Source organism: Tamandua tetradactyla, chromosome 20 (assembly GCF_023851605.1).
Source record: "Tamandua tetradactyla isolate mTamTet1 chromosome 20, mTamTet1.pri, whole genome shotgun sequence".
Taxonomy (NCBI): domain Eukaryota; kingdom Metazoa; phylum Chordata; class Mammalia; order Pilosa; family Myrmecophagidae; genus Tamandua; species Tamandua tetradactyla.
Window position 1 is genome coordinate 54341631 of NC_135346.1, and position 23281 is coordinate 54364911.

General features: G+C 48.1%; 1 protein-coding gene across 2 annotated transcripts in view; it reads left to right on the forward strand.

The window, feature by feature from the left end:
* ERGIC1 (endoplasmic reticulum-golgi intermediate compartment 1) overlaps nucleotides 1–23281 on the forward strand; it is a 112255-nt gene that overhangs the window by 24484 nt on the left and 64490 nt on the right. Inside the window, exon 1 of one of the 2 annotated variants that reach the window (XM_077137658.1) lies at nucleotides 824–921. The exons of the other annotated variant lie outside the window; for it this stretch is intronic. Coding sequence (XP_076993773.1) covers nucleotides 848–921 — 74 coding nt within the window. The 5' untranslated portion in view covers nucleotides 824–847. Of the gene's footprint in view, nucleotides 1–823; nucleotides 922–23281 lie in introns of those variants that run through there. 2 annotated transcript variants of the gene reach the window in all.

Here is a 23281-nt window from a genome sequence, read left to right on the forward strand (position 1 = left end):
ATGTAGTCCCCTGCCCTCCTGGCATTTTCAGTTCCAGCAATTAAATCCAACACCCAACTGAACATGCAATTTTTACTTGACAAAAGTTGGGAAGGACAAAGCCAGGGGGGCTCTGAGACCTGAGACTGGGAACCGTCAGACCTCCCTGAAGTGATACTTACGTGTCTGAAGGAACCTTGGGGTTCCTGGGGTCATTGAAGGGGACAGAGGCCCAGGTGGAGGGAACACATGGGCAGAGACGCCCCGGCTGGGGAGGTAATGTTGTCAGCTGGGGGAAGTGAAAGAGGAAGTGGAGAGAGAACGCGCCCCAGCCCGGCTGCAGAGGCACCTGGCAGGTCGCAAGGACCTCCAAGGGCAAGGGAGGGTCTTGTCCTTTATCCTGAGAAGGCTTTGGCCCCTGCAGGTGTCCCAGCAAGGGTGACTGATGGGGGCCCGCAGACCAGGTCCTCTTTCACTCATGCACTACAGGAGTGACTCACGATTTGTGCCTGGTGGGATGGGAATCCTGTGGTGATGCAAAAGAAAGTTACATCTGCTGCAATGATGCGTTCTGGGGGGCTGGGAGCAGGGTGCAGGAGCCCTTGCCAAGTGGCCCGCTCCCCGGGGGCCTGGGCAGTTATAATCCCGGCCACCTGTCAGGGAGCGGAAAGCAGGCTGCGTGTTTGGCCCCTCCTGGGTGCCAGGCAAGATCAAGACCGTAATCTCAGTTAACCTTCCCAGTACCCCTTGCATGTGGGTAGGAAGTGCCCTGTTGTCCAAAGAAAAAAAGCAGTGTTGGAAGCTTGTTTTGGGGACTTGCCCAAGGATCCCAGAGCTCATACCTGCCAGGTTTTTGGGGCTGAAGTCCATGCTTCTCTGCCCTGGAGGTAACAGGGGACCCCTTTGGATACTTGGGAAGGAAAGTCGATGGGTGATAACCAGGTCAGAAATTTCTGTGTTCAGCTGAGGAGGCCTGCAGATGGGGTGGGGGTGGGGCGGTGGGGGTGGCATTTTGGAATGATGTGATTTTTGAGTTTATCATGTTGTCCTCCTCTTATGCCACTTAGGCTGGACTTAAGCCTCCACAGCTTCCTGGGACGCCCCCAGGCGGCCTTCCCAGGGAGGGCTCTGCTCCCCTCCTCCCCTCACTCATCCTGCCGGCCTTTGGGTCAAGGCAGGGCCGTTCCCTGTAAATACCAGTCCCTTTTACATGTGCATTTTTTCTCTATGACTTTTCCTGTTTTGATGAAACACGGCTCTTGGCCGCACAGGGTCCCAAGAGGGGACCAAGGCCCTGGCCCCTGCTCACCGGTCATTGGAGAACTTTGCTCCCAGGCCGAGCCTCAGGCCCAGCCCACATTCCGCCAGCGCCCTAAACTTCCTGCCCTGGGTGATGGGAGGCCAGACCTTCCCCCTCCCTGGTTCCCACAGCGACTTCCTTATCGCCCTTCCCAGCTGGCTGGAAAAGGCAGAATTCCAACCCCAAGTTACCCTCTGCCAACCCCCATCTGCCCGGCTGTTTTCTTCCAGACTGAGGGGTGTGACAGTGTGCTAGAGTTCATGGGTCTCGGAGGCATCTGAGCCCACCGCATCGGGACCTGATTCACTGGCATCACCCCCTATTAAGTTCATTGGCTCATTCATTCACGCATTCATTCATTTGTTCATTCCTTCATTCAGCAAATGTATTGAATGAACTTTGTACTCAGCCTTGTTCTAGGCGCTGTGCAAACTGTGCCAACAAGACAGGCAAAAATAGTGGAGGTTAAAAAAGTATGTATCACGGAGTTAACCATGTCATCCGCCCTCCCTGGTGAGGTTAACTCCACTTTGCAGGTTAAACTGAGGCTCAGAGAGCTGCTGCAGGTTGCCTGGGGCTGCTGGCCCACTGCCCCCTGCACCCTCCCATCTCACTGGGCACAGAGCAGGCTACAGCAGCCCAGCTGACGGCCCGCAAGTGGCGACTCTCGGGTTTGGAAGGCAAATTTCTCTTAACTTTAAACCACAGGGTCAGTCCTGTTTACTTGGAGTTCTTGATTATTTGGAGGCTGGGTTATCCCTATTGCTTTTCTTTACCCCCTACTGTGTTTCTTGCCTTTAAGTTGTGCCATGCCTGCAGGCCTCTTTGGAATTACCAGTTTTGCCAGATTGCTTTTGTTAAAAGTATTTGTCCTGAGTAATTGCAAGCTTTTAATCTTACCTTTGACGCACGTTTAACCATCCATACTCCTACTGTTTGTTCTTTACTTATTCATTCTTTCAACAAGCAGCGTTTACTCAGTGCCAGGCCCCATGCCAGGGAGGGGGCAGGGAGAGGGAAACAAAGCCTGCCCCTACCTCCAGGGAGCTCACAGGCTTAGCAGGCAGTAGGCTCAGTACTCTAGGGAGCCGAGGAAGGCAGGGAGAGGTGTGGCAGCCCAAACTGGACCTTGAAGGACCTTGGTAATGAAGATGATGATTGCCAGCACTGAGTTAACATTCTCATTTAATGCTGACAAACTCCTGGTGATGTGGGTGGGATCTGTTACTATTAGCATTTTGCATATCGGGAGGCTGAGGCACAGAGAGGTTAACTCACTGCCTGGGATCACCCAGCTTTGCTAGAGGAAAGCAAAGAAACTACTGCCCTGTCCTGTGTGAACCTGAACTTGCCAATAAATGGGAACAGCGTGTGCAAAACTCAGCCATGAAAGAAGCAAACAGAGCCTGCTTCAAAGCCAGGCCAGGGGGCACCTGAGAGGAAGTGGCTCCTGGGATCGGGGCTGGGAGAAGCACTGGTGTCAGATTCTTCTTGACCAGAGACCCAGGGTGGAGCTTCTGGGTGATTTGGTTGGAGGAGGAAGTTCAGGGTATTAGCCACGCCCGTGTTTCTTTGTAAGCACAAAAACATATTCCAAAGCCAGTCCCAATGTGTCTGGGCCCAGCCTGGTCTAGCCGAGAGAACTGGGATGCCTACCAAGGTCCCAGCCAGGGCGGGCTTAGGGTAAACTGGGCCTCAGCTGGAAGCCCGGCTCCATCGCTTCCACTGGGGTCACTCTGGGTGAAACGCTGTCCGCCCTCCCAGGCACTCGGCACTGCGCTCCAAATCTACCGCAGAGAACAGTCCGGAATCCTTGCCCTGGCTGGCAAGGCCCTGTGTGACCTGTCCTCTGCCCACCTCGCGGGCCTCGTCCTGTGCCATCTCGCCCTGCCTCTGTTTCAGCCGCAGCGGCCCTGCCGCTCCCTGGACAGGTCGGCTCCTTTCCCACCACAGAGCCTGTGCCCAGCACTGGCTGTTCTCTCTGTCTGAAATGCTCTTCCCAGGCTCTCGGCACAGCCGGCCCCTCCTCTGCCTACGGGTCCTGCTCAGAGGGGCCTGCCGTGACCGTCGGGCTCGAGGCCCTCCCACACGCTATCAACCACCCTGGGTTGTTCATAGCTCTTATCCCACTTCAAAACTATCCCGTCTACTTTTTGCTGGTTTAGGAGCATGTGCGTTCCTCGAAAGCATGCGCCTCGCCTGTCCTGATCACTTCTGTTTCCCTAACTCTGTCAACAGTGCCTGACATCTGGGATCACTAAACATTTGTTGGCTAGATGAACCAGCCTCAGTTTCCTCTTCTGTAAATTGGCCAGCATCCTACTGAGCTCCTAAAGTTGTTGCACCAATTAAATGGGGCTCCTAGTATGGCCCAGGCACCCAGTGACTCACACACAGTAGGTCCTTAGACTGCCAGCCTGGTTCTGGCTCACTGTGCACCGTGTAGCTATTGTTTTCGATATTACCAGACTGGCCTGGCACTTGTCAGCTCTAAAAATCAGGGTGATGGGTTGGGAAAGGACAAGGTGAGGGAAGGAGAGAAGAAAAGAGAAAAAATGGAAGGAAAAAAGTCCTTGTCTGCAGTGGACTGTTTTTTGTTTTTCAGTGGATACGCAGAAAGGAGGTGATTTATCTTGAGGCCAACTTTGCCTACTGGAAAGTTTGTAAATTCCTGCCAAGAACTTTTTTCCCCTAAGGCATACACATACACACACACACACACACACACACACACACACACACACACACAAGGCACAAGGTATTCTAGCTAGTAAGTGTAGAAAGACTGATGGAAATAGAAAATCCCTACTGAAACAACACAGTATTAATTGCTGCAGTTGAAATCCACTGATGGGTGCTAAAATTAGTAGGAGAAAGTTTAAGCCGAACCAGGGTATTTGGATAGTCTCAGACTATCACCCCCAAAATATTTACTAACCACAAATGGGAAAATAGTAGCTTTTCAGTGGTGAATCCTGGCAGACAGCATCTTAACCAAGTGACCAATATCACCGGTAATAAGCCTTATCTAGTTAGGAGAAAACACCAGACAAACCCTAATTGGGGGGGCATGCCCCCAGATAACCTGACCAGGTCTGTTCAGAAGTGTCAAGGTCATGAAAGACCAGGAAAAAAACAGGGATTGTCACAGACCGGAGGGGGCCATGGAGACAGGGCTGCAGAATGCGATACGGGATCGTGAATTGAATCCTGGAAGAGAAAAAGGACATTAGCGGAAAAAACAAATGCAGTGCAAATACATTCCGTTGTTTAGTTAATGGCACTGTACCAAGGTTAATTTCTTGGTTTTGAAAATGGTTCTATGGTTATGTAAGATTTTAACAGGCGGGGAGGCCGGGGGAAGGGTGTATGGGAACTTTCTGTACTATTTGTGCAACTTGTCTGAAAGACTAACGTGATCTCAAAGTAAGAAGTTTAAAAGGATGACACAAGATAATGGTGAAAGTTTAAAAGTACAGTAAAGAGGAAAATGTATGTGTTTATGGACTGGCCCCATCCACGGATATTCTCCCCCACAGGAGCACAGATCCCTTTGAATTGCAAAATTCCGAGTCCTTGCTGAATTTCCTGCAGCAGCTTGGCAGGTGGGCCCTGGCTTTTCTTTTCTTTAGGGACATCTGGTTCTCCCTCCCTGAGCTCTGTCACTCCTTACCCAGCAGGGAGTGTGTCCTTTTGTGAGTCCAGTCAGTGTTAGGCTATGAAAAACCAAAATAGCATTCTCCAGCCTCAGATATAGGGAGCCCTTTGTAATTTGACATCTCCCTGGACCAGGACTGAAGCTGCCAGATTTCAACCCCTCCTGGGCCATAAATTGAAGAAAAAACTTGCAGAATTTTTGCCGTACCTTTATCTGCCTGTGCTATTATAGACTTTATATTTCATTTAAGTAGGCTCATTTTTAGGAATTTTGCCTAGATGAGCTTTAGAAGACACCTTTCCCTCACTCCTAGAAATGGAAAACCGTCACCTGCCATGAATCCAAGGTCTCCATAAAAACTGAAAGCTGTGAGAAGAAAGTTCTAGCTCAGGGCTATTACTGGTAGAAGGTTCTGGGCCTGAGGCCTGTTCTCCTTTTTGTTAAGAAGTGAGGTTATTATGCATTAAAGATCTATTCCCCCAAAGGCAACTTTCTTCTAGACTTGATCAAGAGCATCAAAAGGGAGGTGGAAACGGAGACACTTCCTCACCAGGTGATTCCTGCTATTTGTCGTCCTGCCTGGGTCCTACCAGAAATGGGTTTGTGCATGAGACCTGCTCAGCCTCCCCTAGAGCCACCTGCCTCCCGAGGGACAGGAGCCAGAAGGCCCTTGGACAATGCCAGGGCACCTGTCCCTTCTAGATGGGCTAGACGTTCTGGGCACCCATGGGTCCTACCTGGCCTGGCCACCTCTTTCTTCCAGCCTCTGGGATTCAGGTCTGAATTTTTTGTAGGTTCAGGTCTGAAGCTGCTTTTCCAGGCATCTCTCTCTGATCTTACCTCAATTGAATAGCATTTTGGCCCTTAAAATAAAAATCAAACTTGTGACTTTCTTGGAGGTGTGAGAATTATTCCCATAGCATGTGTCCGTTGATACTCTACTCTGGGGAAGGGTGGAGCTTTGTCTTATTAAACTGATACCTACTGTGCCATAAAGCTTTGTGGGGTTCCATAGAATAAGGTTTCAATGGCTTTTTTTTTTTTTTAAGTAAACTCTTAAGTTCTCTTTTCCATCACTTTTCACCTGTCCGCTCTGTAAGAAATGCATTTTATTTCACAACCCAGTGGCCAATGTATAAAAACTCAACACAATGTTTCCCTATTATAAGCAATGCAAACAGGTATTTTCTAGTCTGCTGTATTTTCTATTCCATCCCTGATCTATGCTAGTCCTGTTTTTTTTTAAATGTTGGTTGCAACCCATTAAACAGATTTCTTGACCCACAAATGGGTCAGAACTTGCACTTTGTGAAACAGTGCTCTAGAGGGTTAAAGTGTGAACCATATTAACAGATTGCATGTTTTGAGCACCTACTGTGTGCCAAACATGATCTTGTTTAATTCTGACCACATTTAGCAGATGAGGCCACTGAGTTTCAGAGAGGGACATCACTTACCCCAGCTCACACAGCAAGCACGGGCCAAGCTACGATTCCAGCCTGGGGTCTGTCCACCTTAACCCATGTTCTTTCTGCCATGGGATGCTTCCTTTGTGTATCTGCCATGGTGCACTGTCCAGGGTTGTGCCCAGAGAAGCTCATAGTAGTTCATGTATGAAGGAATCAAACATCAAGTTGGCATAGAAAGAAATTCCGCATGAGTCTCATGAATATTCCTCTAAACCAAAACAAGGAGTTCCCAAACTTGGCTGTTGCCTTGATTTTCTTTCTTGTTAAAAATTTGAAATAATTTTAAAATCAAAGTACAGCTCACAAGAAAGTGCTCTCGTCATAGGTGGACACTTATATACTTGACCACCCCCCGATCAAGAGACATATTTCCACCCCCGTCAGGCTTCCGCAGCCCCTGCCCAGCCAGCGCCTCCCCCCAAAAGGCCACCGTTCTCCTGACTTCTACCACTAGAGCTTAGTTTCGCCGGTTCTTTTTTTTTAATTAATTTTTTTATTGTGAAAAATACCATAAAAGCAATAACATCAAAGCAGACCACAAAATTAGCTATAGAACAGATTTCAAGGTTTGATATGGGTTACGGTTCCACAATTTTAGGTTTTTCCTGCTAGCTGCTCCAAGACGCTGGAGGCGGAAAGGAACAGCAATGTAATGATTCAGCACTCATACTTGCTTAGTCAATCGTATCTTCTCTGTTATAATTCCCCCTTCTCTTCTGATCTGTCTCCCAATCTTTAGGGGGCTTTGGGCTCTGCCCATTTTGACATTTTCATGTTGGAAGGAGCTGTTGATAATATGGGATGGGGGTGGAACTAGTTGATGTTCTTGGAGAGGCTGGTGCCTCTGGAGTTCAGGACTTATCTGGCCTGGGAACCCATCTGGAGGTTGTAGGTCTCTGGAAAGTCGTCAGAGTGTATGGAACCTTTGTAGAATCTTAGATAGGGCCCTAGGTGTTCTTTAGGGTTGGCAGGAGTGGTTTTGGTTGGGGTCGTTTCACCTGTTCTTGAACATCACATAAGTGGAATTATACACATCTCTAATTTTTCTCGTTCAGTGTATCTGTGGATCCACCTGTGCTGTGGTGTATATCAGTAATTCCTTCTTTTTTATTGCTATAGCATCTGACTTTGTTTTGACACTTTTAAGCGTATTTTGTATTTCAGACCATTTTAATCTATAAAATAATACAGAGAATAATATACACTCACCGTCCATCTGAACAAACAAAGCTTAAGCCCCCACGTTACTCTCTTTTGCTTTTATCTTTGACCCTCACCCCTATGTCAATGTAAGTGCTCTCCTAAATGTGTTAGTTTCTCATGCACACTGGTGAATTTTTACTACGTGTGATTCCTTCATTTATGTAGGGAGATTGCACATACACATTCACCGTTTTTGTTGTTTGTTTCCATGTTGCTGAACCGAGCTGAATTAAATAAAAAACACTCTAGATTTTTCTGGGACTCGGGGGCTCAGCGTTATTGAGCCCGAGGGTGTAGGAGCGAAGTCCAGAAGGAAAGGTTTGTGAGGAAGCAGGGGAGAGCAGAGTGGGGGCAGAGGCCTGGGTACGGCACGGCTGTGCAGGAAAGTGCTCCAAGCCCTCGTGAGTGTACCTATACCTCGGTGGGTCTCCAGGATCCAGGACCTGCCCTGGGGTCTAGTTCATCTTGGACCCAGGGGGTGGATAACACCCACCCACCACCACTTTCTGGCCTGACTTTCTGGGTCTACTGGTACCACTTCTTTGCCGAGTCGACCTTTGGAGGGATTTTTAGGGAGAACAAGGTTTTCCCTGGGGAATAAGAAAATGCTCGTGGTCCTCTGTGTGCCTCACAGCCTGTGATCACATGATGATGGCTAAAGCTGTGAACACTTCCTCAAAGGAGCCAGGCAGATTGGGAAACTGAGGCACAGGGCACTGAAGTAAATTCCCAGGGACATAACTAGCAAGTGGCAGAGCTGGGATTCGAGCCCAGAATGGCCAGTTTTAGACCCACTGGGTTCCATACATTCTCCACCCTGTCTTCAGTAGAGGAGCTGAGGGCCCACGAACCTCCCCTTCCTGGCCTCATCTCATTGTTTCCTAGCCTTTAGTTCCAGGTGGGCAGGGGCTGCATCTGTTTGGCCCATGTGGTACCTCAGGGTCTAGCCCAGCACTTAGAACAGAGCAGCTGCTGGCAGTATCTTCAGCATCCATGCCGAATGAGTTACCACTGCGGGGCTGGGGGAAGCTGTCCGTGAGGAGGCCTTGGGATGGGGTCTCTGCAAAACCAGGCTTGATGCTGAGCAAAGGAACTCACAAAGGCGAGGGTTCGAGCCCCAGCTCCAGCACTTCCTCGCTGGGCCACCAAGGGCCCCATTCATTGTCCTCATCTGGAATACAGGGCTCATAACATTCCTCTATCCCAGGGTCACCAGTCCTGCATGGTCACGGGGACACATCACAAACCACTTGGTATACGTGGGGTGATGGGCTTCCGATGTGAACCTGTGGGGAGGGCAGGCCACAAAGGGCATTTTCTGGGTGAGCAAGACGTTGTTTAGGCCCAGCTATTCTGCAGAATTGTGAGTAGTTTGATAGTTTTGTTGCTTGAAGGCTACAAGAATGACCGCTGACTGGCCGAGGCCATTGCCCTCTACTGTCACTTGACATCACGAAGACAGTCCATACGCCAGGCCTTGGCCAGCGTGTGACCATCTCGTCCTTGGTTTCTGGCCAGGGGTGCCCACTGGGTCCCGGGTGGGTGGACAGCACACTCCCTTACGCTTTGAGGGGGTCTTTGATTCCCACATTCCGCAGTGTGGCCCATCCTCAAAAGTGGCCAGGCACACGCTGTTTTCTTTTTCTGCATTCTGCACTACTCAAGAGCTAGCTGTTTTCTTTTTCTGCATTCTGCACTACTCAAGAGCTAGCGTTGAGTGCCTACTCAGTGCCAACCTTCTTTCCGCATTCTAATTAGTACTCTCATTTGTTTCTCAAAACTCCCCCAAGAAGGCCCCTAATCCACCCCAACCCCCACTTACAGGTGAGTAAACTGAGTCTCAGAGAGATCTAGACGTTGCTTCAGCAGATCAGCATTTGAACCTCCAGCCTGTTTGAGCCCAAAGCCCTGTGTTCTCGGAGCCCCCCCTCCCGCCTCCAGGCTGTTCTGCAGAGGAGAGAAGCTCAGAGAAGCATACAGCGGTGCTAGTGACCATGGCAGGAACATTTGTCGCGAGCTTGCACTGTGCTGGGAGCCGCCATCAGCACTTTACATGTGATTCCACATTCAGTCCTCACACCCATGAGGTGGGCAGTATTTTTATCCCCATTTCACAGATGGGGAAAAAGCCTCAGAGATCCAGAGAGGTTAAGTTACTTATCCAAACCATATAGTTAACCTGGAGAGGCAGGACACCTCTGGAAATCCACACCTCAAGGACTGGAAAACCAGGTACTCGATCTACTTCTTGGCCTGTGTGCTTCCCGGACCGCCCAGCGGTGGTGTGCTTGGGGTGGGATGTGGCTTCGGAGCGCGCCGGGCTCCCCTGGCTGGATTAGCGGGGGGCTTCTCCTTTCCAGCCTTCTCCCGGGCCTGCCCTCAGGTGTGGTTTGAAATGCAGTCCCGGAGTGGGCACTGCGTGGGGAGCTGCAGAGAAGCGAGGGACTTAGTACAGGCTCCCCGGGGAGGCCGAGGGGATGACAGGCGTGCAGGGGGCACTGCCGGCAGATGGACCGCCCCCTCCCCTCGGGGAGGAGGAAGGAGGAGGAAAGGGAGGTGATTACCACATTCTTTGGTCCCCACTTCCCGGGACGGCCTGTGCTCAGGGAAGGCTGGGCTGGCCACTGCCAGGGCATTGCAAAATTCAGACTCCGTTGAATCAATGTCCTTTTGGAAAAGTACATGTTGCCCAGGAGCCAAATAAAACTGAAGGCTCTGCAGCCAGCCCATCGAAGTCGAGAGCCTTGACTCACGCTGAGTGGGAGGGGTGGGGGTGGGGGTGCGCTCTGGAGCTAGCCTTGGCCCTTGTGGGTTCAGGCTCCCTCTGATGCCAGATCTCTGGCCTGATGAGGCCCTCTGTGTGCAGCAAGCAGCATCCTCGGATGACTGCCCCAGGGCCCCATCAGGGCTTAGATGACCCTCGCTATTTAGAAGACATTCTGTCCCTAACAAATCATGGATAAAATGAATCACTGTAAAAATCAGATTTTCTTATTGACGTGCATTCTTGTTTGGGACTGGCTTCTTTCTAAAATGAGTCTTTAGTGAAAACTCCGAAAGCTTAAAGATTTAGGGGTATTTAGGTTTTGGCGAGGGGATTCTAGTACTCCCTTATGGCAGTTTGGTGAAATTTTCTGGACCTCGTTTTTTCCACCTTTAAAATGGGGCAGGACTATATTACTGGACGACCAATACCCAGAAAGCACATAGCTTTTGTCCCCATTCCCGTGACCATGGCAGGCATTCCTAATCTGTCTCCTCACTTGCACAGTTTCCAGTCTTAGCTTTGGTCTCTGGGCAGCCATTTCCCATCGATTAGAGTTGATCTCTGAGATTAAACATCTTTGGCTGCAGGGAGACTCTGATCTCCAAGTTTTCTTCCAGCTCTTAGAACTTTCAGGTCTCTTTATCTTCTCTGCTGTTCTCATTTCTGCTGTACATTTCAATGTAAATATACTTGGTAATCAAGAATTAAGGCCAAGTTTACAAACGGATACCTACTCGCCCCTGCCCGAGGCCAAATTTGACACATAGAAGTGTTTCATTTGATTTGCATTTTTGTTTGAGTTTTCCTAAAACCTCTGATTGTGATCATTTTTAAATTGGTGATTTCACATAAGACCCCAGATTTCAGACCACCCTGGGGGGCCCCTTGTTCCAGCCCTGGGACAGACTGAGGGGCTTTCCTCTCTTTTTAGATGGCTTGTGGACTCCCCACTTTGCCACAGGCCCCACCCAGCCCACTCCTTTCATTTTCAATACCTGCCTCGGCTCAGTAGTCATTTCCTGCTTTGGAGCTCTCCCCTTACCAGAGACACGTGGTGTCTGACCTCCAGTCAGTTGGTGATGTGAGCAGCTGGTGGAGCAGTGCCTGGGTCCGTCAGTTCATTTGGAATGCTTGATGTTTGGGGTGTCTTTTTCAGAGGGAAGGTGTGGGGGAAGTGGACCCTGCCCTCCCTCTATCGGTTGCTCGCTCCCTACTTGCATCCCCTAAGTCTCAACTGGGAATTCTCACTGCTGGGGAAGATTAGGAAGTGGCTTCCTGAGGAGCCTGCACATCTCCGGTGAGCTTTTGGCCCAGGAAAGACCTGCATCCCATGTAACTCAGTGGGCCTCTTCTTGCTTAACGACAGTGCTGTCTGATTGGGATTGCAGGGCCAAGCTCTGGAGGACTGACATATGTAGGACCAGTCCCTGCCCTTGAGAAATTCACAACTTCGAGGGGAGGACACTATCAGAAGGGGTGGGCTGTGTTGTTCATTCCTGAATCCAATGCACCCATGTTTAATGACCACACCCCATGTCTACTTGGGTGATGACAGTGACACACAGGGAGCCGCTCTGCTGGTTTGGAGCTGATTGGAGATGGCTCCTCAGAGAAGGGGCTATATGAGTTGGGTTTCAGAGAGTTACCCGGGGCCTCGACCTCACCTTTCACTCACAGTGAATCAGCCTTCTTGCTATTCCAGAAACCTGCTGTGTATGCTCTCTGCCTCGGGGTCTTTGCACTTGCTGTCTCTTCTGGCATATATCAGTTTGTTATTGTTTGCCTCTCCCACTAGTATATAAACGAGGTAACGGCAGGGAGTTTTGTGTTTTGACCCCTGCCTTGTTCCCAGCTCCTGGAACAAGTGCCTAGTCCATAGTAGGCACTCAATAATGACAGAATGAGTGAATGAGCCTATGAAGAGAAGACAGGCTGATCCTGACAGAGGACACAACTCATGCAAAGGCACAGAGCTGGCACAGAATGGTCTTTTGGAACAAAAGCTGTGCGTTGGGCAGTGCAGTGGGGAAGAAGGGCCGATAATACACTGGGGACTGACAGGTCAAAGACAGATACCCTAAGACAGCCATAACTCTGTCTTAATTTCTTCACTTATGAAAGAAGTGCCTGCTGATTATAGATACATTGAAAATATTACAACTTGCTCAAATAAACATGATCAACTGAGCTCTCACCCAGATCATTGGGGAGAACATTTTGATTCCTTTCCTTCTGCCCTTTTGCCCTGGATTGTCTGCAAAACCTCACCTTTAATCCATGAGCCAGAACTTGCTTTCTAAAACACACAGCTTTTCCACTCAGGTCCCTCCGCTGGGTTCCTCAGTTCCGTGCAGTCACTTTGTTTTCAGGCAGATGGGGGTGTCAATCCCAGCTTTGCCCCTGGAGGCTTCGTGGTACCTGAGCCTTTTTTTGGGAGGTGGGGTGGGGTAAGGGGCTGTGCGTTGGCTGGAAATGGAACCCGGGCCTCCTTCCTGACAGGTGAGTATTCTAGCACTCAACCAACCATGCATCCTAGGCCTGAGCCTTTGCAGGAGCTGACCCTTGACTCGGCCCAGGAACCCCTCCCACCTCGTCCCTGCCTGACTTTACAGGTTCCGAGTCACCGTCTCCAGTCTTTTCTGAACCTCAGTTTTCTTTTATGTAAAAATGGGGATGAATCTAGCTCTTGTATCTTGGGGTGGTTTTGAGGATTGAATGAGATGACACAAGTTAAGAGGCTGGCTCCCAGGGAGTGCTCAGTAAATATGATTCTCTGTCCCCTCTCTGTGTCACCAGGCCCACCTCCAGCTCTTTGTCTGCTATACTTTCCTCATCCTGCAAACCTGTCCTATGCTTTTACCCCTAAGCCTAGCCAGAGCCCTGTCTTCACGTCTCAGGATGGCTGAGAGTATTGTCCAAAAGGGGAATCAGACCGCAGAGTAAAAGTTGAAACAAATGGGCAGATGTGGGTGGAGGTCAAGGGTCACTGCTCCCCCCCCCCCCAAAGGGGCACCTTCCACAGGTACCCTGATGAGGCTCTCTTTCCCCCAGACATTCTCCCCTAAACTTAAAACACCAACACCAACTGAACGATTCCTTTTAAATCTCTGTTAAACAAAGGCCGTGCCCTGGCCGGGAGCCACAGGGATGAGAATCCAATCCCCGGAATAGCTTCTGCTGCTCAGCCTTTAAATGCCGTCTGTATTTTTATCCAATGATGGGTCACTTTAGAAAAAAAACTCGCTAACGTTTTACCCCTCTAAGAATACATTTCCATTTATAGCGCAGGGGATGTTGTTGTGTCCTGGTGTGGGGTCGGGCGGCTGCATCCTGTTTCCAGTGATTTGCAAACACTTTGGGGGCCCCCCCGCTCATCTTCCCACCCCCCCACCTCCCACTCCCTGTGGCCTTGAACCAGGGGGACGCTCAGGAAGCCTGACTCCAGGTCCTGAGACCACGCCTTTCGCTTCCTCTGAGCATGAGCTCATCATCTGGCCCTGGTGGGGTCTGGGAGAGTGAATGGGGGGTCCAGGGGGTCTCAACAGCTGTGTCCTGCCAGGGCCTTAGGGGCTGCATAGCACTGAAGCTCTGAAGCTCCAGGGGGCTGGCTCTGTTGGAGGGCATGGGAGAGCAGTGGTGAGCACGGCCAAGGTCAGGGGTCAGCGTGGAGGGTCAGTGTGCAGCCTCCAGGGTCAGGCTGACTGGTGAAACCTAACTCTGCCTTTTGTTGGCTGTGTGAGCTTAGGCAAGTGACTTAACCTCTCTGAGTCCAGGTTGCTGTATCTATTGAAGGTACCTCACAAATGGTGGAGAAGCGTCCAGTAGGCTAGAGGACATCAAGTGTCTAAATAGTGCTTAACTCAGGAAATACAGTTCCCTTTTCCATCCCAGTGTTGACCTATGGTAAATAAGGTGGGTACAGGCAGTAAGTCTTGAGAAATAAATGTGATATTAGAAATAAACATATAACTTATACCTTAGCGGTTCTCAGGCCTTAGCATGCATCCTCATCTCCTGAATTTCACTTTTCAGTGACTGCAGCTGCCTGCCTTCCCCTCCCCTTCTAGATTTATTCCTTCAGCAACAGGGGCCCTGGAATTTACAAATGTAACCAGCTTCCCAATGGATTCTGAAGCAATGCTCTGTGGACCACATTTTGAGAAATGCTGTCTCCCTCAGTCATTCAGCCAATATTTATCATGGATCTGCTGTGTGCTGGGCATTTTCCTAGGTCCTGAGGATGTAGTGGTACCCAAAGGCAGGTGAAGACTCCTCTCTCTCTCTCTCTCTCTTTTTTTTTTCTTGGCATGGGCTGGCTTCGGGAATCGAACCTGGGTCTCCAGCATGGCAGGTGAAAATTCTGCCAGTGAGCCACCTTTGCATCACCCAAAACTGCTCTCTTTTAACTTATATTCTCATGGTGCATCAGGCAGTGACCAAATACATATTACATCATAGCAAGTAATGGTTAAAGGAGCAAGGTAAGGGGATAGAGAGTGATGTCTTTTTAGTTGGTGTCAGGAAGGTTTCTCTGAGGAGGTAACATTTGAGCACAAACCTAACTGAAGTAAGGGAGCAGGCCGTGCAGATATCTGCGGGAAGAACTCTCCAGATGGAAGGAAGAGCTAGAGGAACAGGATTTGCTATTCAAGAACAGATCACGTTAGGATTTAGAGCTCCAAGACTATTTCCTCAACCCTGTTGGGTGTGAGCTTAGTACTCTCTATCTCTCTACCATCAAAAGGCTGCTGTACTTCCTGTATTTCAGGTTACCTATCTGCAGATGGATGAATCTGGTTTGCACAGTCCCTGAGATTCCTCCCACGTCTATTGTTTTGTGATTTTAAGAGCAGGTTTTGTGTGAAAAGCTATTAAACTGCATTCTGAGCATATCAAATTTGAGGGGCAGGCAGGACACCCCTGGGAATGATGAAGTACCTTGGGCATCACCAGCTGAACTCTTATTCACTTTCTCCTGCATCTCTGGTACGTGGCACAGTAAATTAATGCAGAGATGACTTAGATGTGGAAGCTGGCATTGAGCAAAAAGAAAAGGGGTCTGAGCGCTTGAGACCATCTCTGGGCATCAGGGACAGGAGGAGGAAAAGAAGCCATTAGAAAGGGTGCTGGAGAGTGAGGATACCCTGGTGCTTTGGGCAGCTATGAGAAGAGAGAAGAAGGAAGAGGCTTTCAGCAGATTTAGTGCAGAGGCAGGACTGAGAAGAGCCAATGGCATCTGGCCCTTAGTGACTAATTGGTGCTCTTAAGTAGAGCAGGAAGAGAGTGGGGAGGAAAAAGAGGCAGTGGCAGAGGCCAGACTACTGAAGAATAAAGATGAAATGGAAGGTGGAATGTGAGGTTGCCTCAGGCCATTATTTGAGAAGTTTGGCAGAGAAGGGAAGCAGGAAATGGGGCAGAAAACTTGGGCTGAGTTGCAGGAGAAGGCGTCTGCCGTGGAGGGAACTGTCCTGGCAGCAGTAAATTCTCCAGTTGTTCAAGATGGATCAAGGTCAGCAGAGTTTAGAGATGAGCCTGAATTCAGGGGTTAGGGGTGCCAGGAAAGTGCAAGGAAATGAGGGGCTCTTGGGTTTAGGTGAGGAGCAAGGTTGGTAAAATTCAGGACCAGCTCAGAGGACTAACTTCTTATGCATGGACAAAACCTCTGCATATTTGTTAGCTACACCAACTCTGGAGTGGATGGTGGTGTCCCCTTCTTACAGAAGAGGATACTGAAGTTCCAGAGGGCAATTTGTCCAAGTTCCCAACTGATGAGCAGCAAGAAGTCAAGACTTTCTCATGGTTCCATCATAAGTAGCAGAAAACCTGAATGAAGGTGGCTTAAAAAAATAAGTTTTTTTTTTCTCTCTCACATAACAAGAAGGCTAGAGGTAGGCAACCGCTGGTGTTGGTTCCACAGCTCAGGGATGCCGCAGTTGTTTTTCTGCCATTAGGTGAGCTTTCCCACGTGGTCCCAAGACATCTGTCCCAGCTTCAGACATTACATCTGCATTTAAAATAGGAAGTGGGTTGTGGGGGTTGGTAGTGCCAGTGATGCCTGACCCTTTTGATCATAAAAGCAAACACTTCCCACCTCCAGCAAACTTCTGCTTAAAATCATCGGTAGAACTGTTACATGAAAACTCCAAGCTGCAAGGAAGGCTGGGAAAGTGAGTATTTAGGGTTGAACTGAATCAGAATTCAACAGCGTCTGTTCGTTGCATTTGATTAACATGCTTCCTAAGATTTCTTCTCATCTGTAACAATTCCCCCTCCCTTTTTTTCTTTTTAGTCCTTTATTTATTGAAGAAACTGGGTCATTTGTCCTGTAGAATTCCTTACAATCTGGATTTGGCTCATTGAATCATGAAACCTGTTCTATTCCTGATGTTTTCTGTAAACTGGTAGTTAGATCTGAAGTCTCGATTAGTTTCAAGGTCAATTCTTTTGGCAAGAATCCTTCACAGATGTGCTGTAAACTTTCTGTTGCATCATATGGAGAGGTACATAGGGCTGGTTGTCTTCTCTTTGTGATACTGAGAGTGGTCATTGGCTTCAGGTGGTGGCAGCCTGTCCATCTATTACAAAGGTCACTGCCTAGTCCATTATTTCATCAGGGATACACAGTGGTGATTTTTCTAATTCTGTCATTCCTTCAGCATATATTCTTTGAAATTTCTGTATATAAAATAACTTTTGCCCTTATCAACTATTTGGTTGCCTAGAAATACGTTTTGAACTAGAAGAGACAGAATAAGTGCTTTCCCTTGATTTACCCATTTCCTGGTAATGAATTGGTGGCCTAGCAAGGGAGGGTGACAACGAGAAGTTTTATTTTTTCAGTATCATGCAAACTGTTGGATTCTTTAATGTACCTGATGTATTTCAATCCATGGCTGCCATTAAAAGTGCTTTTTTGAACAGCACGATTGAGGTATAACTGACATATGGTAAACTTCACATACTTAAAGTATATAGTTTGAGACATTTTGACATATGCATACACTCATGAAACAAGCATTGTATTCGAGATAGTGAACATATCCATTGCCTCCGAAATTTCCTGGTGATCCACCTTCCCTCCCCTGGCAACCACTGACCCGCTTTCTGGCCTTCTAGATTAGTTTGCATTTTCTAGACTATTAAATGAATGGATTAGTACAGTATATATTCTGAGTTTGTCTGGCTTCTTTCATTCAGCATAATTATTTTGAGAATCATCATGTTATGTCAGTAGTTCATTGTCTTTTGTTGCTTTGGACTTTTCCATTGTATGTCTATTAGTGGTCTTGAGTTGCTTCCAGTTTCTATCCCTTACAAAGAAAGCTGTCATGAATATTCATATCCATGGCTTTGTATGGACACATGCTTTTCATTTCCCCTAGGATTTTCATTTAATTTCCTTACTTGGGAGTGGAATGGCTGGATCATGTGCTAGGTGTATGTTTAACTTTTTAAGAAACTGCCAAACTCTTTTCCAAAATTGATATGCCACCTCTCCTTCCCACCAGCAACGTGTGAGAGTTCCAGTTGCTGCACATTCTCATCTACACTTGATGTGATCAGTTTTTATCATTTTGCCATTCTGATGGTTGTATGGTAGCATCTCCTTCTGACTTTAATCTGCATTGCCCTAATGATTTGTATGTTAGCTTCTTTTCATGTGGTTATTTGCCTTCAGCGAGTCTTCACTGAAATGTCATTTCAGATCTTTCGTCCATTTTTTCGGGGGTGTTTGTTTTCTTATTAAGTTTTAAAAGTTCTTTATACTGCATATGTCTTTTATTAGCCATGTAATTTGCATTTATTTTCTCCCAGTCTGTGGCTTATCTTTTCTGTCTTTCAAAGAGCAGATGCTTTGCATTTTGATTAATCCTAATTCATCCATTTTTTTTCTTTCATGGATTATGCTTTTGATGTGCTCTCTAAAAAAACGTTTGCTTAACTGAAAGTCTCAAAGATTTTCCTGTATGTTTTCTTTTGGAAGGTTTATAGTATGTCTTGAAATCAGGTCTAACTTTCATCTTTATCTCCAAAGTTGGTTTGCCTAATTAAAAATCCTTTGCATTTCCATATGAATTTTAGAATCAGCTTGTTTTCTTCAAAACCACCCACTAGGATTTTGATTGGATTGAGTTGAATCTGTAGATCAATTTGGGGAGAATTTCCATCTTCATAATATTACAGTAACCCTCAATACTCATGGATTTCCATTTACGTAGATCTTTAATTTTGCTCAGCCATGTTTTATGTTGTTATTTTTTTTGTCAAACTTATCCCTAAATATTGAATATTTTATGCATTTTCTATGAATAGTTGAACTAACAATTTGTGTTAGGTTTTGGTTGTACCTTCCATCGTTTCTTGTTGAAGACATAAGCAATGATATAACTATATGTTTTTTTTCTTTTGATATGGGCAGGCTCTGGGAATTGAACCCGGTCTCTAGCATGGCAGGCGAGAACTCTGCCACTGAGCCACTGTTGCCTGCCCTGATGTAGAGATATTTTTATCTCTGCCCCAGCCCCTTCAATATGCGCCTACAGTTTAACAGAATGCAGTGTTCTGTGCTTGGCTCTTTTTCTTTTTCTTCTGTATCCAGAAGCTCCTCCCTGTCCTCATTCCCCTTTCCAGTTGTATCATCCTCCACTTTATGGATATTCTGTATTAATTCAACCAGTCCCCTTCGGATGGACGTTTGGATGGTCTCCAGCCTTTTGCTATTATAGATGATGCTGTAGTGAATAGCCCTGTGCAGTCATTTTATATCTTCACCTGGAATGCGCTGTGTGCCATTACTGAGCCAGGCCCTGGGTGATTTGTCTACAGGCACAGGAGATTTGGAGATGGATCAGTCCCTTCCCAGACCAGCAGGAGTAGAATACCTGTGTGGCCAGGTAGAGGGCTGTGCCAGGAATATGTCCACAGAGCCTAGGGACGTGGGGGAAGGCAGCCTTAGGATGATGTGGGGTAGGCTTCATCAGGCCTTCTGGAAACCCAGCTGTCAGATTTCTTCTGCTTCCTCTTTGGCTAGACACAATCTTAAACTTCTGTAGGAATAAGTGGGGGGAAGACCAGGACTTTGCGTCAGAGAGTGTATTTTTAGGCCAGAGAGGCCCATGTGGTCATCACTGGATGAGAAGTGGAGTGGTAAATCCCTTCTGTAGATAGAGACCCCCATATGGGCACAGGATTTGGGGAGAGGATTGCAGGCGATGGGCTGGAGGGAGGAAACTGCTTGTCCTGGTGGCATCAGGGTAGCACGGCTGTGAGGTAGGGGGAGGGGCGGGGGCATCACCTGAACCTTCCATGAATCCACACTGCCCCCCTCCCAGCTCCCAGCCCGTGGGAGGCACGTGGCACAGTGGTTGGAAGCAAATGCCCTGGAGTCAGACTGCATGAGTTCAGTTCCTGGTTCTGTATCTTGGACAAGTCAAACGGGAATAACAGTAGTATCTACTGCACAGAGTTGTAAACGTGACATGATATCATGAGTGCAAAGTCTTGGCCCAAGGCCTGATGCATGGAAAGCCTAAACAGATGGGGGGAGCCGTGTAGTTTCTGTGATTGCTGTTATTATTATTATCATTCCCTCAAAGAACCTCCATCTGGGCTAGAGACAAAACAGTGACTTTTTTTCCAGCTTTTTGACAGTGGAGTGATGTGAGCTCATATTAGAGGTTTGAATGTCAAGGACAAGATTCTAGAGCTCATTAGAACTGGTGCCAAGCAGAGTCTGTCTCTTTCCATGCTCGGCTCTGGCCCGTTCGTTTATCCCGGTGTGCCCCCCAGCACATGTGCACGCCCACACATGCACTGTGCTAATGATTCTCAGCAAAGTGGAGAGAATGAGTAAGTGAACAAACAAATCAGCTTTTACCTAAATCCCTGGCACTCTGCACCAAGGGTTCCGACGGGCTGGTAGAGCAAGGTTGACCAGGCCAGAGCTCCAACCCAGAGCCTTGATGGTTATTTTTGGGATCAGTGACCCACTGCTTCCAATGACTTGCTCCTAAATGGCGTCTAATTTCATTAAGCCTTGGAAATAGTGACATCACAGGCAGCTGCCTGGTAGCCGCCCACATATAGCGAACCACAGAGTGATCTGAGATTCGTCTGCAAAAGCAGGGAAGCGGTGAGGTCCCCAGCAGCAAAAGTTAAAATAGCAGAGCTGAGGTATTCTGCTATGAAAAGAAATTACAGAAGAAATCCATTAGTCAGATATTTCCAGCGGCCTTTTCCTTGCTCGGGAGCCGGAGAAGACTCAGGCATGTTTATTTTGGGTTGGGTTATGTGACGATTCCTCGCCTCATAGGCTAGAAGTGGCCTCCACGTGAATTTCTGTTAAGTAAATCCCATATTCTCCTTGCCTCCTAGGACCGGTGTTGACCTATGTCCTCGTGGAATTTGTAATGAAGGTAGAGGCATGAATTCAACACCTTTTTGATTAAAATAGACATACTCCTACTTACTGCACCATTACAGTAAGTTATGGAGTGAATCCGAGCGGACTTCGCCTTCTCCCGTGGGTTCTCTGCCTAGCTCTTTGTAAGTCAACTCTGCCTTCTTAGGCACAGAGCGAAAAGGGGGAGGGGAAGACTGCTTAGCTCCAGATTCCAGGTCTCCGAGGGGGTTAAGGCAGGGGCCATGGCTTCACCTGGCTGGTGCAGAGCACCTGGAAGCCCCAGAAGGAGGAAGGATCAATGGGAGACTGAGCATCCACAGGTGACGAGCTTCCACGGGTGAAGTTTTGCTTTGTGTGGAACAGGGTTTCTCAGCTTTGGCGGTATTGACGTTTGAGGCCGAGCATTCTTGGTTGTCGTGGGGGCTGCCCCGTGCATTGCAGGGTGTTCAGAAGAGTCCCCGGCCTCTGCCCGCTGGATGCCAGTAGCACCCCCCTCCCCCACTGTGACAATGAGAAATGCCTCCAGATGCTGTCAAATGTCCCTCGGGGCCAAAGTCAGCTCCAGATGAGAACTACTGACATACAGCTTTTGAAGAGCATGAGGGACACCAAGGATTTAACAAGCTCTTTGTTACCTTGCAGTGTTTTTGTTTATAAATACCCTAGTGTATTTAATTGTAACTTAAACTGGGCAAATCACTCTTCTTGGGACGCCCTTTTTTCACCTCTGTAAAGTGAAGGGGCTGGTCATGAAGGTCTGAGCATACCTCTTGTCCTGCCACGGGGGCACCCTTAGTACCGGGAGCTCTGGGGTATGTCCTTTTGGATCCTATCCTGGCAAGCAGGAAACCTCCCGCCTGTCTAGCCCCTGTCACTGTCTCATTCTCCCAGATCCTGCATCCCTGCCAGACTTAAGTCCAGTTGATTGTTCTTTTGCCTTAAGTTAAGCCAGTTTTGCGTTTTGTAAAGTGGAAATTTCTAAACGTCCACAACAGTAGAGAGAACAGTACAGAGAACCCCCATGTGCTCTATCTACCATCCGTTTCATCTTAATCTTGCTTGAAGGGCAGTCGGTGGACCTTATCCTTGGGCAGTTTCATTCATTGACCCATTCATTCAATTAATTCCACCAAGAGCCTGGGTTGGGTAGCAAGAAAGGCCCAAAGTAAGAGGCCCAGGTCCTGCCTTTGAGAAACAGTTTAATGGGAGGGCCAGGGAAAGAGAAGTTTTTATTTGGCAACCATTCTTCTGTTCATGGCTAAGCAATAACAGTATTTAAACCTTTCTCCATTGGAAGTATTTCCCACCCGGACGGGCTCAGTTTGTCACCATACTTTGGGGAAAAGTAGCAAGAACATAAATTAGGCTGGGATGTGAATGTCACTTAATTGGTGCCCGAGTTGTACTAAGTCACCAACCTCTTGGAGCCTCATCTATAAAAAGGATAACAATCCCTAAATCTCAGGATGGCCAAGAAAATGGATGTGTGCAGGCGGTTCAAAGACCTAGCATGATCCTGGCACACGGTAGGCTCTCAATAAGTGTCCCTTTCCCCTCCCCAACTTCTCCTTACCCTTTCCTCTCTATTCTCTGGATGACGGGGTGACCACAAACTGGTCACATCACGGTAACGAGGGACTGACTAATGCGAGCCAGAGACGACGGCTCACTCCCTGCTCTGTCACATGCCTGGGTTCTCACCAGTCTCCTGGTGGTCTATTTTCTCAGTGACATTCAATGCTGACTCACATGGCTTGTGGTCATCTCTGAACCCAGGGTCTCTTCTAACTCTCCACTTGTCCCCTGTCATCTAGGTTTGTGCTGTAGGAATGGGGTCATTATTTGAGAACATTCTGCTTAGGTGGCTTCTTCACAAGGAGCCAAAAAGCATTACCAGACCGGCAACTTCATGAGGACAGGGGCCACATCTGCCTTGACCATCCCTGTTTCCCACCTCTCCCACCTAGAAAACATCCCGACATAGCATATACTCAATAAATATCTGTTGAATGAATTAATGAATTTCGAACTGGTCCCTGTCTTCCAAAAGATTTCCATCCGTCTTGGGCTAGCATCTTTGTAAAAGCGGATGAACAAAACCTTGAGACCTTAATTCACATTCCCAATAGGTAAGTTCTAAACTCATTTTCAAGGATTATGGGGCAGCAGAAGGACCACAGCCTGGCAAGTCAGACAGATCTGTTCAGCTCTGACATTTACTGGGTTGACTTTGTCCAAGTTACCTTGGTTTGAGCCTCAGCTTTCCCTTTGGAATGGGGTAGGATTGGAGTCTGTCTGGGTTATTGTGAGAATTCAGTGCAAATATTTATGTGAAAGTATCCAACGTGGGGACTGGAAGTGGTCTTGGTTTAGTGCCATTCGCTCTTTCCAGAGCATCTGCCTCCTTTGGTTGCCTTCTGTAGTTTGGTCCACATCTCACATCCTTCCCTTAGATCTTTCTTCCTTCTCCCCCCACAAAGGCATACTCTGCCTGACACTGCTT